The sequence below is a fragment of the Electrona antarctica genome, assembly GCF_951216825.1.
Source record: "Electrona antarctica genome assembly, chromosome: 7".
In the NCBI taxonomy this organism is placed as follows: Eukaryota; Metazoa; Chordata; class Actinopteri; order Myctophiformes; family Myctophidae; genus Electrona; species Electrona antarctica.
Genome location: NC_136812.1, coordinates 18960553 through 18976275, shown reverse-complemented (window position 1 = coordinate 18976275; position 15723 = coordinate 18960553). Strand labels below are relative to the sequence as shown.

General features: G+C 41.0%; 1 protein-coding gene across 1 annotated transcript in view; it reads left to right on the top strand.

Moving 5' to 3' along the window:
• The window catches only part of yjefn3 (YjeF N-terminal domain containing 3), an 85228-nt gene that overhangs the window by 47466 nt on the left and 22039 nt on the right, over positions 1-15723 (top strand). The window contains exon 3 of the mRNA XM_079505668.1: positions 15416-15524. Within this exon, the coding sequence (XP_079361794.1) occupies positions 15416-15524 (109 nt within the window). The remainder of the gene's footprint in view (positions 1-15415; positions 15525-15723) is intronic.

The window sequence follows — 15723 nt, the reverse complement described above, 5'->3', positions numbered from 1 at the left end:
TTGTTACACTTTCTAGATTTTTCTAAAAATGTTCAAAAATAGGAGATGTTTGAATTTGTAGATGTAGATGTGCTATTTTTGAACGGTAAAAAAATGTAAATGCCAGTTTTAATGAGCTAGACGCTAACTAGCGCTTAACTGTAACTGATGAGGAGAGAAGCCACATCCTCAGACAAATGACAGACAAATGACAGACTCACTCACACACGCATGCACGCAGATACACACACACACCAGTGATGCAAGTTTAAAATATATATTTTTGCCAAAAATATGTTTTTTTACTTTTATGGATACGATCACACATTGTAAACCCTGTTTCTAAATAGGCTATACATGTCTGCATGTTTTAATAGTGTGTCTGTGCGCGTTGCGCACGTGCACGCAAATGCACGTGCATGTGTGCGCGCACGTGTCTTATGGGGCGTCCCCCCACACACACACACACACACACGCACGCACTACATAAAGGCCTATAATGATCTGTTTATCATGATTGGCTTGGCCAATAATTTGGAACACACTAATAGCAGTAGGACATAGTTAAAGGTCATGCACATTAACATATCCCTCCATGACGGCTAACCCAGGAAGCTCCACTGTGATGATGAGTGCTGAAAGCACTACTTATTACACTCATAATACTTGAGCAGATGAGGGACGTCTACGCCTTCTCCTCTCTAAGTGGTGCTTAGCTGGAATATTGTATTTCACCAGCAAGACGCCAAACCTATGGCCTCAGCCTTTTATCTGGAAAAAGGATGAGCTATGGATGAGAACGCGATTATCTTTGTGCTAATGGTGAAGGTTGGGTTTATGACAGCACATTACACGTTATTCTGTAGCTTTGCTCAAGTTTGAATGTATTCATCAAGATTTATATATTATTATTATATTATATCAAGATTTTCATCAAGATATAAATATTTATACATGTACAAACACACATACAGTACTGTATGTCATGTGAAATGTGTGTACGGCAGACTCCGCCAGACTGATCTCCCATGCGTTCACCACCCTGGTTGCTATCTCCCTAACCTCTCGTTCTCTCTCTCTCTCTCTCTCTCTCTCTCTCTCTCTCTCTCTCTCTCTCTCTCTCTCATATCATTCTGATGTATAGTGGGTTGTGATCCTCCATCAGAGCAGCTATGGTGGACAGATTACAAGTGTCAGTAGAATAGATGGAGGTGAGGAGTAGAGGCAGATATAATCATGGAGAAGGATGGCAGAGGAGATGAGAAACAAGGACTGAGAATTGAAAGTACAGTACACCAATGGATGGAAATAGCATGTGGCGTTAAAGTTAAAATCCAATACTGAAAGAAAATTACAAATAATAGTGTAGGAAGAAGCGGAAACCCCATTGGGCTTTTTTGTAGTCTCCACCTAAAAATATAAAACAATTCACAGACAAAGAATTCAAAATGAACATAAATAAAAATGTAATTTGTGATCATAACCATTCCAGTATTAGGCTTGCCTAGAGGTTCCGAGTGTGAGTTAGGATGTACTGTATGTACATGTACAAACCCGCACCACATTATTTTTAATAAATGCTAATTATCAGTGTCACTGCCGTGTCATTTTATTACATTTGTTTGTTATTGTGGCCATCAGACTGACTCACAGAGTGGCGTATAGGTGTACTAGCTCACTGGTTACAGACTGGTCAGACTGGTCACAGACTGACCCACAGAGTGGCGTATAGGTGTACTAGCTCACTGGTTACAGACTGGTCAGACTGGTCACAGACTGACCCACAGAGTGGCGTATAGGTATACTAGCTCACTGCCATCAGACTGACCCACAGAGTGGCGTATAGGTGTACTAGCTCACTGGTTTGACCCACAGAGTGGCCTATAGGTGTACTAGCTCACTGGTTTGACCCACAGAGTGGCGTATAGGTGTACTAGCTCACTGGTTTGACCCACAGAGTGGCGTATAGGTGTACTAGCTCACTGGTTTGACCCACAGAGTGGCGTATAGGTGTACTAGCTCACTGGTTTGACCCACAGAGTGGCGTATAGGTGTACTAGCTCACTGGTTCCCAATGTTGGGTCCAGGGACCACCAAGGGGTCCAACACTGACGATCATTTTTGATCAAATCTGTGAACTAATGCATATCAAATGTTTTTTAGACTAGTGAATATTATATGTTTTCTCCCCAATTAATTTCTCCCCAACTGTGTTGCCACAACTAGCCCCTACGGGCTTTTACCTGCCAGTTTTTCTTTTCTTTGAAAGCGTAGCCAGTTATTTTATTTTCTCCCAAATGTAGTTGTGCCAATTAATGTGTCTCCACGAGTCCACACTTGTCTGTGTTCCCCTAGGGGTCCTTGAGAAAGTTCCAGGGGGTCCACAGCTAAATGATAATTAGGAACCAAATGGACCCTTATGGGTCTGTAACTCAGAGTACAACTCAGTGTACAAATGGAACCAAAATTAACTTTGATTTTACAATATAAACTGGGGTCCCAGAGATAGAAATGCCAATACTGTAAATGGGGGACCGTACTCACAGTAGCCTAATTCAGGTCAAACCTGCGGTCCTTGAAATGAAAATGGTTTAGAATCACTGCTAGAGCCGTAAAAATCTTCTCTTATGGGGATCCCTGGCATATGTTTTCAAATGGGGGTCCGCGGGCTGATAAGTGTCAATTTGGGGGTCCTTGATATGAAAAGGTTTGAGAACCACTGTTCTACCCTACTGGCTCACCAGCCATGAAAGCAGTTAGTGCAGGAACAAAAGCCCCAAAAGTTGACTATACCCCTCCCCGAGGTATAACAAAACGGGACATAGTTTTTTCATATCTTTAGGATGTCCCGTTCATGAAATGGATTGTCCCGAGATTTACTTTTACTGCAAAAGTCTTAAAATTGATCCATGAAGTGACTCACCACATAGGCAATAAAAAACGCCTATCTGAAAGAGGGAGTTCCAAGTAAATCCTCTGTCATTTTTTACCTGCTGTTTGTTTTCACAAAGTGACTACAGGTAGTGTGCCTACATCCCAGAACAATCAGAATGCCAATATCTGGTTCTATTGTGAATCAGCAGCCTTTTATATAAGGCCTTAAATAGGCGGAAATAGCAAAAAGTTTACTTTTCTGACATTCACTTGTAATTTTGGTCCTACTATTTATCAACAAAATGTGACATTGTTTTTTCATATCTTTAAGATGTCCTCTTCATGAAATGGATGGTCAGAAGTTTTACTTTTACTGCAAAAGTCATTAAATCCATCCATGAAGTGATCCCCACTGAAATAAACTCCTACCCCCCACCACACACACACACACACACACACACACACACACACACACACACACACACACACACACACACACACACACACACACACACACACACACACACACACACACACACAAATATTATATATTTTTATGTTTACATGGAAATTCGAATGTATTATTTTACTGTCCAATGACACAGGCCAAGTTATTGTGGAACATCCTAGTTGGATATTTCTGATATGGACAAAAAGTCCACCCCAAAATGGTGCCCTTTTCTGGGGGTTGGGCACCTTCCCCCTCAGTGCTCTCTGCCCCCAGGATGCCAATATTTGGTTCTATTGTGAATAAGCAACCGTTTATATAAGGCCTTATTGTGACCGCAGGTCGCGTTTACTATGAAATCGTACATTTTTGTCCGTCAGTCAGTGTAACACTCTAAATCCCCATACATGGGAAAGCCCCAATATATGGTGCCCAGGTCTCATAACATCACGTGGCATCGGAGATCCCTGATGTCATAGTAAATACAACCTGATGTCGCAATTAAGCCCATACAGTATATGGAGATCCCTGATGTATCAATATTGGCCAGCAACTCTACATCTGACCTCAAACCTGAAAATTAAGGCCCAGCTCATGGGCCCTCATCAAACCCTTTACACTCAAGACACTGCCCCCGCTGCCACCCTTAGATCTATATGGAGCTGACCTGTTCTGACATTCCATATGTTGATCTGACCTCATCAAACCCTGTACACTCAAGACATGCTCCATATATGGCCAGTACAGAATTCATTCCTTATGTTGATCTTACCCCCCATGCCAAAGCGCCAGCGCTCGCCCAGCAGTCACCCAGGTGGATGCGTGCACGTCACCTCGCCCTTTATGACGCGGTCGCTTCTCACCCTCAGGCGTCTTACTGGTTATAAGTGGATCGATCGATCGATCTATCTATCTATCTATCTATCTATCTATCTATCTATCTATCTATCTATCTATCTATCTATCTATCTATCTATCTATCTATCTATCTATCTATCTATCTATCTATCTATCTATCTATCTAACAGTTTTCTTTTCAAGAGTTACTTCTAAATGTTCTAATCCTGATCTAATACTGTAAAATGCCTATACAAACTTAATAACAGGAAATATATTTTGATGCCATGTTTTTAGTTTACTCACATACATGTGGAATCTAAGGATGTTTCTGTCTTGAGCCTATGCCTCAAAACAGCTGGAATGACAAAATATTGTTATATAAGGCAACATTGTTGTATGCTAGATGTATAGGTGTGAGTGAGGCCTAACGTCTTCTATGGTACTACATATCAATCAGCAGCTTATTCTCAATGTCATCTTGAGCATTGTGGGGGGAACTGACTGACTGGGGCCAAATTGGTTTCCATAAGCTGCTGATTGTTGATTATTCATGAATAATGGCACACACGGGGGCACGGTGGCACAGTTGGTAGTGCTGTCGCCTCACAGCTAGAAGGTCCTGGGTTTGATTCCCGCTCGGGGCGCTGTGGGTGCTGGCGGCGTGTTTCCTCCTCCGCGTCATCAGTGCCCATACCCGAGGCGGGGTTGGCGAAAGGGGCTTTCTGTGTGGAGTTTGCATGTTCTCCCCGTGTCCCCTAGGGTAGGTACCCTCACAAAAAACATGCAGTAATCCTGGTGTCTAAACTGCCTCCCCCTGGCCAGCCGGGGTGCCTGATGGAGGGGAAAGGAACTGTTTGGAATAACATGTTCCTTCCACGCGCTACGTCCAACCAGGGAAACTCCCACTGTCAGGTGTAAAGGAGCAACTTGGACACTCAGGCATGAAGGAAGCATGAGTTCAAGTCCGTTGCTCTCCCCATGTCCCCCATATATGGGGACTAGGTTGGCGGAGGGTGTGTAGAGCCCAGGATCACATTAGATAATTGACACATGGGTGAAAAATGGGTTACAAAATCGTGGGATAAAAATTATTAAAAAAAAAAAAAAAGAATGGCACACACAAAGCTGTGAATTCTACAGCATTAAACCATACTGCATTTAGGCTATATGGACCTATAGAATACAACATTAATAATGTGTCATTCTTGATGCTTTCAGGTGTAGAGATATTAGGTCCATCTGAGAATAATAGATTCTATATGAATATGAAGTGGCTGGGTAAAAACATATTGTCTCCACCAGGCCGAAAGGCATGGCATCTCTATGTTTTTCACCCTGTCTGTCCGTCCGCGTGTGTCCGTCATCTGTTCAATAAAGAAACAGTTCTTTCAGATTTTTCATATTCCATCCTGACTGGCTAAGATTGACTTCCAGCCCACAATAACCTGTAATTGGTCTGGCGGAGACCTGTACTCTTGAGTGTAACACCTATGATTCTAACCCAGAGTGCCTATAAAACCCTAGCCTGGCTAATAAGCCAGACTCAAATTGCCAGAGGCAATTGTTTTTGACAACGGCTGATTCGTTGTGGCTTATTAGCCAGGCTAATACAACCCTGCTCATGTAGGGTAGACACTACTGTCTACAGACACCTGTACACACTGGGGTCACTGTATGCACTTTTTTTGGTGCAAAAAGTTAATTGAAGAATTGCATGACTTTTGCATTCAAAGTAAATAGATTGATGGTTGATACTGCAGTTTCTATGCTTTTGGCTATTTCTGCCTCTAATAAGGCCTTATATTAAAGCCTGCTGATTCACTATAGAACCAAATATTGGCGTTTAGGTTGCTTTAGTCAGGTACATCCTAAAGTTTAGGATGTACCTGACTAGATCAGGTACATCCTAAAGTTTAGGATGTACCTGACTAGACCATCTGTGCAAGCATGACATAAAACCAACCATGCAGCATGTAGAACATGACTTGGATCTCCCTCTGTCATGATTGAGGCGTTTTCTCATTATGTGGTGAGTCACTTCATGGATTAATTTCATGACTTTTGCAGTAAAAGTAAAACTTGGGACAATCCATTTCATGAAGGGGACATCCTAAAGATATGAAAAAACTATGTCCCATTTAGTTATACCCCTGATAAAGAGTAGGACAAGTGAATGTTGCTCAGAAAAGTTAACGTTTTGCTATTTCCGCCTATTTAATACCTTATATAAAAGGCTGCTGATTCACAATAGAACCAGATATTGGCATTCTGATTGTTCTGGGATGTAGGCACACTACCTGTAGGCCATCTGTGCAAGTATGATGTAAAAACAAACAGCAGGTAAAAAATGACAGAGGATTTACTTGGAACTCCCTCTTTCAGATAGGCGTTTTCTTGCCTATGTGGTGAGTCACTTCATGGATTAATTTCATGACTTTTGCAGTAAAAGTAAATCTCGGGACAATCCATTTCATGAAGGGGACATCCTAAAGATATGAAAAAACTTTGTCCCGTTTTGTTATACCTCGGGGAGGGGTACCTCAAAAACTAAGCCTCTTTTAGAGGGTTTTTTCCTGCACTAAGTGGTGTGGTGGAAAGTAACTAAGTAGCCTTCATTTACATAAGTATACTGTACTTAATACAATTTGAAGTATTTGTACTTTACTTGAGTATTTACAATTTTCACTACTTTTACTTCTATTCCACGATCCACGATCCGATCCAAATATTGTACTTTACTCCACTGCATTTATTTTAAAACTTTAGTTACTAGTTACTTTGTAGATTTTTATTATTATTAGAAAACGTACATTAAAGGACCACTTCACCAGTTTTCAATATATCTTCATACAGGTCCTCACTAATAATCATGATAAAATGGCCCAATTGTTTTCTACCCTGTATTTGTCTCATACTGTAGGAGGGCTGTGGGCAGTTCAGAAACCCGTCCACCAGTGACATCATCGATGGGAAATCCAAGCTAATATTTCTAGTCCTGAAGTTGCAATGCGAAAATGGAAGCCATCGTTCTCACGATAATGAAAATGTAAACATTTTTGTAAAAATAATCTTGTTTAAAAAAAATCTGCCTAACGATGATGTCACTGGGGTTCTGAACTGCCCACAGCCCTCCTGTGAGACACAAAAAATTGTGCCATTTTATCATGATTATTAGTGAGGACCTATTAGGTTGAAAAATGGTGAAGTGGTCCTTTAACCGTTTCCGTCCGTAGGACGTGTCCACACTCCTGTTTTCCCCAGTTCTGTGTTTACATTTGGAACCTTTATTGTAAGATGGTCTACTCCAGGGGTGCCCAAAAGGTAGATCGCGATCTACCAGTAGATCACAAAGGCTGTGCAGGTAGATCACATGACATGCCCCTAAAGAGGCAAAAACGATAAAAAACAACATTTCTCCCCCTCTATTTCCCATTCCAAGTGCATTTGTCTTATACTGTACAGAATGTAACACAAACTCTACTATTCCGAAGCCCCCTCAGGTACATATTTAAACTATCTTCAGCAATGGTATAATAATTGATTTGGTGGGTAGATCTTGCCGAGCTGGTCATTTTGAAAGTAGCTCTCAAGTCAAAAAGTGTGGGCACCCCTGGTATACACTATACTGTATATAGTGGATTCGAATCCCTAGACTGAGAATTGGGAAAGTCACTGTAAGTTGCTCAGTCGCAGCTAATAAATATTGAAATGGAATCTAGAGGAAACAGCGAGGGAAATGAGAGGGAAACAAATGCAAAAGATGAAAGGTAATTTAATTGGTATTTGTTACTACATTACATACTTAATGTCTGTAGTTAAGCGTCATTGGCTTGGTTATTAGAGGGATTGTCCTGTAACTGAACCCATACAGGAAATACATGTCAAATAAATGGCAAGATATTTCGAAACGCATCTAAAAATCAGATACAGTGGAAACATAGACACTAGTATAGTGAGAAATACATTTTCAATAGTAGCCTATTCTTTTACTAACTTAGATGAACTACAGAAGATTATTATTCCCAGGAAGACAATTAATATGAATTATTAATAATTAACACAGCTCAATAATTCCCTCGAGAATACTCTCAATCTGAAAAAGCCATAGCTCGATCACCACAAGGGTGAGATTCACCAACAAATAGATATTTGAACGAACGGTAGTGGAAAGGTAAATAAAGCTGGTCAGAATACAGTTTAAAGTAAAGGTTGAGGATAAACGTGAGATTGGCAATTCCTCTTGGAGGGGAATTGAGGTGACAAATGGCTGACTGCTTGAAGACTGTGCTTTGTTCTTTTCACATCTACAGTATTTCTCTCTTTATCATGGATTGAAATCCCCATAGCATGGAGAGAACCATTGAAGAGCAATAGTATTGAATGATAATCCCCCCTTTGATAATAACCCATGAGTTATGAAAGGCTTTTCAAAGAATCATTGAGAAGACTACGGTTCAAGGTTTCTTTAATGTTACATCTTGTGTAAGGGTACATTAGAGTACAATTATTTTATTCTGGCTCTTGTAGTAGACATTTTCACAGAATGTTCGCCCCCAGTACATGGACTGTAGCATTCTTTTTCTTTTTTCTCTCTCCAAATAACCTACGTATAAAATAGGGCATACAGTATGTGTTAATGATACCTTCTTAATATTGTGTTTGTGTGCCTTTTCTGGGGCTGAACTTGGACAAAAAGACAGTGTGTAGGAGCTGGATAGACATGGATGAAGGCCTAATATGTGGTGTACACTGTGTTATTTTTCTCTCCTCTTAGGAGAGGAATCTGACTAATTAATGACCACCTTCCAGCACTTCAAACGATTGTAACAATTCCACCAAATAACACGACGAGACTCCACTTTTGGAAACATGTTGGTTCCCATTTTGGCTCTTTGGGTCATAGCAGACTTGAGTTGACATTAGATTTGGAGCAAGTGAGAGAGAGAAGTGATAAAAATAACATTCTATTCTGGGCTCTTGTACTGGTTCGTGTAGAAGTGTTCCTCGTTACACTCTGCAATTATCACACAGCAACTGTATTACTCACTGTGACTCTACTGAGCACAATGTTAGACATGCTACAGTATATGTTTATTAGCTGTCACTCTGGACTCGAGGATATTGGATGTGAGATTTGGTGTTCATGTCATCATTAGCTTTTGGCACAAACTTATTAATTTTGATAATGATGTCATAATTTTACTTAGTCCCGTATGTGCCCTCAGTCCCTACGCTCATTCTGTAGCTCCGAGATGAGGTCCCCCTTCCACTGCGTTGCAGAAACGGCGCATGGTTTCCTCTAGGAACGGTGCTCACAACAAGAACAACGAAGTCACGGGTTGAAACGAGCGTTTAAATCGCTTGTTTAGTCAACCGCTTCCATGTTTTTCAATGAAGTTCTGCGCATTAGCTCTTCCCCGGCGCCTCCCCTGGTCGAATGTGGAATTATATTTTCCAAATTACTTCAGTTCAGTCGACATTCAACCAGGGGAGGTGCCAATGCTGCCTCTCCGGCCGCAACTTCCTTGGATGACTGACTTGGATTTTCTTGTCCGTTCCTAAATTAAAATTAGTTAAGCTCATTATCTGACCTTTAATTTTAGGATACAATGTGCAGAAAAGGGTGAGCAACATTCCTAGTGGAAACCATGCGCCATGGCTGTAAGTGACCTCATCTCGGAGCTACAGAATGAGCGTAGGGACTGAGGGCACATGCATTACATACATTTGACTGAAAACACTGTTGTGTTTATTGTTTGTGTCTAGTTATGTTTGTATAATTAATGCTTGTTTGTAAAGTCTGTGTAAAGTCATGTACCCCTACAGCACCTACACCTTATTCCTTGTAGACCTTCAGTATGTATAGCCCATGCAGAAATAATGACCATAGAATAAAATAATAATGTCTTCAGTGATACCGTGCAGGTATATTAGTGCACAGGCTATGTGTCAGAGATAGTGTGAGCAAGGCAGAAAGAGATGGAGGGAGGGACAGAATTATGAAGTGGCGAGATGAGTAAACAGAGTCATTAAGGGAGATATGATCACAGCTGAGCAGGGCTCCTCCAGAGGAGGTTACATGTGGCCCGTCCATCACAGCTTGGGGCAATTAACTCATCCTCCAGGGATGGACTGCTGGGACCTTGCAGCTTGTTACTGTCTCGTCCCAGCGTGACTGGGGTTGCTGCTGCAACAACACACACCCGTCCCCCTAGATCTCTCTCACGCACGCACACAAGCACACACGCACAGTCGCACACACAAATGCAAATTCATATGGCTTATGGCTTCTTCCATGCTAAATGTAATAGATTTTCCACTTCTGCGCAGCAGGAGCTATTGGGTGTGGGAACATTCCAAAGGTTGCTGTGGATTTGACCTATAAGAGCAGAAGTGTGTCTATTCAAAGATTGGACCTGCAGGGTTTCCAAAGCTCTCCAAGGCATTGAAGGAATTCAAGAACCTTTTGGAGATTATCTGCTTGTTACTGTTGGAATGCCGCAGGTTCCTTCTAGCTATAAACATCAAAGGTGCTTGAAAATATATGTTGCTACTGTGATAGGGTCTTCCTTCTGACACTGTGTATGCCCTGTGCTGCTCCCTTGTGGTAATAGCACCTTACTAACAGTCTTGAGCTGGAAAGTGGAAACCCTTACTTTTCAGTGGGTAAAGAAAGCAGTAATATATCCATCTACAGTAGTACCTCCTATAAATGCATGGAATCTGTTTATCTGTTCTCCGCATATTGAACCGTGTGAAGTCTGCAGGATCAGCGGTTCTCCAAAAGTTATCTAAAATCCTTAAATGGCACACAGACAGACTAGTCTCGCCCCCGGGTGAGGGGAAATGCTTTCAAGTAGGAACTGCTATTATGGAAGATGTTGGGTGTATGGGGAGGAGGTGGAGGTATGGAGGTGTGTGTGTGTGTGGGGGGGGGGGGCTTTCTGTTAGGAATTATTTTCTGAAATGTGAAAAATATCTACAGTACGTGTTTGTGTGCATGCATAACTGTCCTTTGTGTATTTAGGGAACCGTCCAGAACTATCTGTAAATACATCATGCGTTCCCAACAGGCATCATTCCCAATTTTCCAGTAACATTCAGGCAAACAAAAACATACTGTAGCCTACTGTACCAGGACAATCAATGCCAGCTCAACATGTGAGCTGTTTCAGTGTCGGGGGCTGAGAGCAGAACAGAAAGCAAACCCTATGGACTGAGGTGAACTTTCCAAAGATCATCTTGTCACAGTAAGTCAGGAAAGCTCCCCGAGGCGAGCTGGGGAGGACAGCTGCTGCTTCTTCACTGGCGCAGGTAAATGCCAGCAGCTGTAATCAGGCTGTGCCTGTCTGTCTACCACACCTACACACACACCTACACACACACACACACACACACACACACACAGCACGTGGTTGCTGATTGTAATAATCTTTGAGGTACAGCCTGTATTCAGACTAGACACTCAAATCAATGACAACAAATCGCAACAAATACACATACGTACGAATAGAGCATAGAAAAGATAGAGGCTTATCACGATGACATCTGTAAATGTCACACATTCTGCTGAGGGAGATAATGGCGATCTTGATGAAATATCGTTCAAGTTTTCATATATACCGGTGTGTGTGTGTGTGTGTGTGTGTGTGTGTGTGTGTGTGTGTGTGTGTGTGTGTGTGTGTGTGTGTGTGTGTGTGTGTGTGTGTGTGTGTGTGTGTGTGTGTGTGTGTGTGTGTGTGTGTGTGTGTGTGTGTGTGTGTGTGTGTGTGTGTATATATATATATATATATATATATATATATATATATATATATATATATATATATATATATATATATATATAGTATATCCGTCTTATAGTAAAGACGGACAACTTACTGCATCAACTTATTTATTAGCAGTGCTAATAAATAAGTTGATGCAGTAAGTTATCCGTCTTTGTTCCCTGGAGTGTGCAGTCCCTTCCTTGGAAGGTTTTTCCCTTTTTGATGTCTATGCCTGCTAACTAGACTTGCACCTCCCACGGGTCTTGTTGGATGTGCAGGAGTCCCTTTTTTGTCTCATATATATATATATATATATATATATATATATATATGATGCCCCTTATTTTGAGATATACAATCCTGACATGCATCTGTATTGAGGTTGAGTTGAGTATCCCCACCTGGTGGTGATGCATTATCTTTCTAGAAAAGGAGAAACATTAATTGCATTACTGGAACAATGTGATGTGCACTGAGCTTTAGTTTAAACTGACATTTTTACATTGTAATTATGCTTAAGCATTAAGTTTGCATCCTTAGCTCCGAGAACAAAAACCTTTTGCCTCAATAAAAGGACAAAAAAAAGGACCGTTGCATGAGCTATTGACAAACAAACTATTTTGGGATTTCCATTGCGTTTGGTAATCTTATCTATTGGTGTCTGGTTATGGTATGGCCACATCACACGACATACCTCCCCGCCAAAGACCATCCTACAGGTGACAGTAGAGGGAAAGCGAACAAGAGGCAGAGAAAGTACTGAAGCTACGTAATCTGATACAGTCTTCTCCTTGCTGTGCCTCTACTGTTTGTCGTCTGTCTGTCAAGTCGAGGAGGCTGATGGACAAGACGTTGATTGTGTTTCTGGATATATTGGGATGGAATATTTCAGTATACCTGTAGGCCCATGCAGTAGATTGATTTGGAGGCTCCTATATGCTACTGTTGCAGAGAACAGTGTCAGATTTGCTTTGCAGAATCCTGGAAGGAATTCTAATTGCGAGAAAGAAATGTGAAAATCGACAGACTGATACAGTATGCATTAAATATATTTGTGTTTAAAAAATATTGCCCAAAATCTACACATATATTTTGGTCCCCAGGAATATATTTTCATGTAAAGTTTTAGAAACGGTTTGCTGAGTCAATTATTTTGTATTTGTAATAGGCCTATGGCCTATTTCTTGTCAGTATACATAGTTTGGTGAGTCAATTATTTCTTGTCAGTATACACTATACACGCATTGCACACACACACACACACACACACATGCGCGCGTGCACACACACACACACACACACACACACACACACACACACACAGGTGCACTGGTGTACAACAATTTTGAAATAATTCTATACGGGCTGCATGCAAAATAGAAATATCTATTATTGAACAGCTATGTTCATTGGTAGCCTGCGGCAGAATTACTTTTTGTAATTAACCTTTTGACTCAAAAAATGTTTCCTCATACTTACCCGAGGGCTTGCTTGGCGTAAATCAATGCGTTTCATGACAATTACCGTCCATCCAGTATTGCATTGGTTGGTACAGCTAGGTACTTGTACGGTTGTACCATATTAATTTCCCATAGGATTTTGTTCAGAATTCAAGAACAGCTGTAGTTCTTATCACCTCCAATAGGTGTCTCTGGTGTACCAGGAGTGTGCAGGGTGTAACTGGAGCACATCTGAGCCCATCTTATTTAGAGTTCATAGTTCATAGAGTAAGTAGACCTGAAGCTGTTTCTACAAAACAGTTTTCTGAAAAACCTATGTTGCTATATCAGTGGTGCTCAAACGTTTTGTCAAGGACCTCCAAAATTACTGTGTATATATATTTGGCCGCCAACACCCATCTCAAAATATTTTGTCCCAGGGACCCCCAGAAGCAAAGATTTTAGTTAAATAAGTTTGCTTTCAAAAATACATTTGCACAAATCACGGTTTTTCCAAAATAGCGAATCTACACACACTATGAGCTTGTATATCTGCTATTAGTAATAGCCAAAATATGAAATAATGGTTAAAGTGGTTAAACTCTAAAATGACACAGATGCTTTCCCTGTATTAATGGATTAAAAGGGCTGAAAGTGCAAAACTGAAACCGTGCATTTAGAAACCTGTTTCCCAAACACTGGGTCGGGAGTCGGGATCCATTTTTATGGGTCCCTTTATTTTTTTGTTTCCTACATTTTGTTTTGAATTATTTCAAAACATTTTCAAAAATCATTCTCAAAAAAGCCGTGGCTCAGCGGTCCAGGCACCTTGGCTGGTAATCCAGTCTGGCAGTGTGCCGCGGGTTCGACTCCCGATCCCGACGGCCCTTACTGCATGTCTTCCCCAGCAAAAAAAAAAGAAGCAAAGTCTTTCATGAATTAAAACCAAAATGTGATTATTATTCCAGTAATTTCATGAAGAAATCAAAGGAAGATCTAAGAAGTTCCATAAATTAAAAAAACTAATGTTTAAGAACTAGATCTACGAGCTTGTAGATAGCTATTTTTTGTTTGGGTCCCGGACAAAGGTCTAATTTCTTTTTTGGGGTCTTGAGCTAAAATATTTGGGAACCACTGATTTATGACACAAAGCCAGCGAGTCACAGACATGTGACTCAGTCACTCACTGTCCAACCGTAAAGGCTGCCTTGAAGTCTATTTAGGTTTCATGACTACATTCTGCAGTAGCCGATGCATTAAAGGAAGACCTACTGTACCTGGACCTTGACTTTGGGTAGCACGTAAATACCCACCGCAAACGTGTAACCGCTTTGATCTCCTGACAAAAAGACTTGTGACATATTGTCCTATGAATGCATTCATAAGCAGACCAACTATAATACTCTCCTAAATACCTGTGTGTGACTTTTATGGGCCACCATGTGGCTCATCCTACAGTGCAGGACATATCTCCCACCGGATCAAAAAACGTTAGGAGAAGGTGTGCTCTACTCAGGGGGAGTCTTAAGGAGTAGTCTCTTACAATAGCTGGCTGCAGATTATTTTATTTTTTTGTAATTCAAATGTTTATTTATTTTTCAAAGTAGTACTCTTGAAGATAAAGAATATCCACACTCTCTTGAGTATAGTTTCTTATGAACTTGTTTAATTTTTTGCAAACACACAACAGCAGTCTACCTAAAGAGTCTACCTACAGTGCAACTGCAGCACACAGCAACCACACCATAACTATTATTTTCAGTAACACCTTTTTAATAATAGGAATTGATTTTCCACACCCCTGTAATGACATACAGTGCTGAGAGAGGCGGCGATCCAGGCGACAAAAGCCATCTGAGAATTTTTGTATTTCAATCAGTGCTATAAACACATTCATTCATCTAGACCAGGGATTGTAATGTTGTAAAGTAGAATGAAGGGAAGAGCAACGATGAAAATCATAATAATAGCCACTGCGATTTCTGCTGAAAATGAGACTTATGACAGAAAAACACTTGTGTTGCTACAGTAACTATATCTGGTCTTGTCTGTCTTGTTTCCCCCAGCAAAGTGGAAGTGGCAGCCATAGAGACAGAGCTGCTGAGAGACTACAGGTTTGGACAGCAGCAGCTGATAGAGATATGGGGACATGCCTGTGCCATTGCCATCCACAAGGTCTGTATAACCCCTTTAGTACAATATCCATCACTTAGGATCACAGTACAATATAACCACCTATAAGTTCATCCACAAATCGTTTCTCCACAAATCCCCACCACTACTGTCTCATATCGTCTCTAGCCACCCTTCCTTCAAACAAACCTTGGTGAAGATCCTGATAAGAGTGCTATAAATTTAGATTAAGAGAGACAAA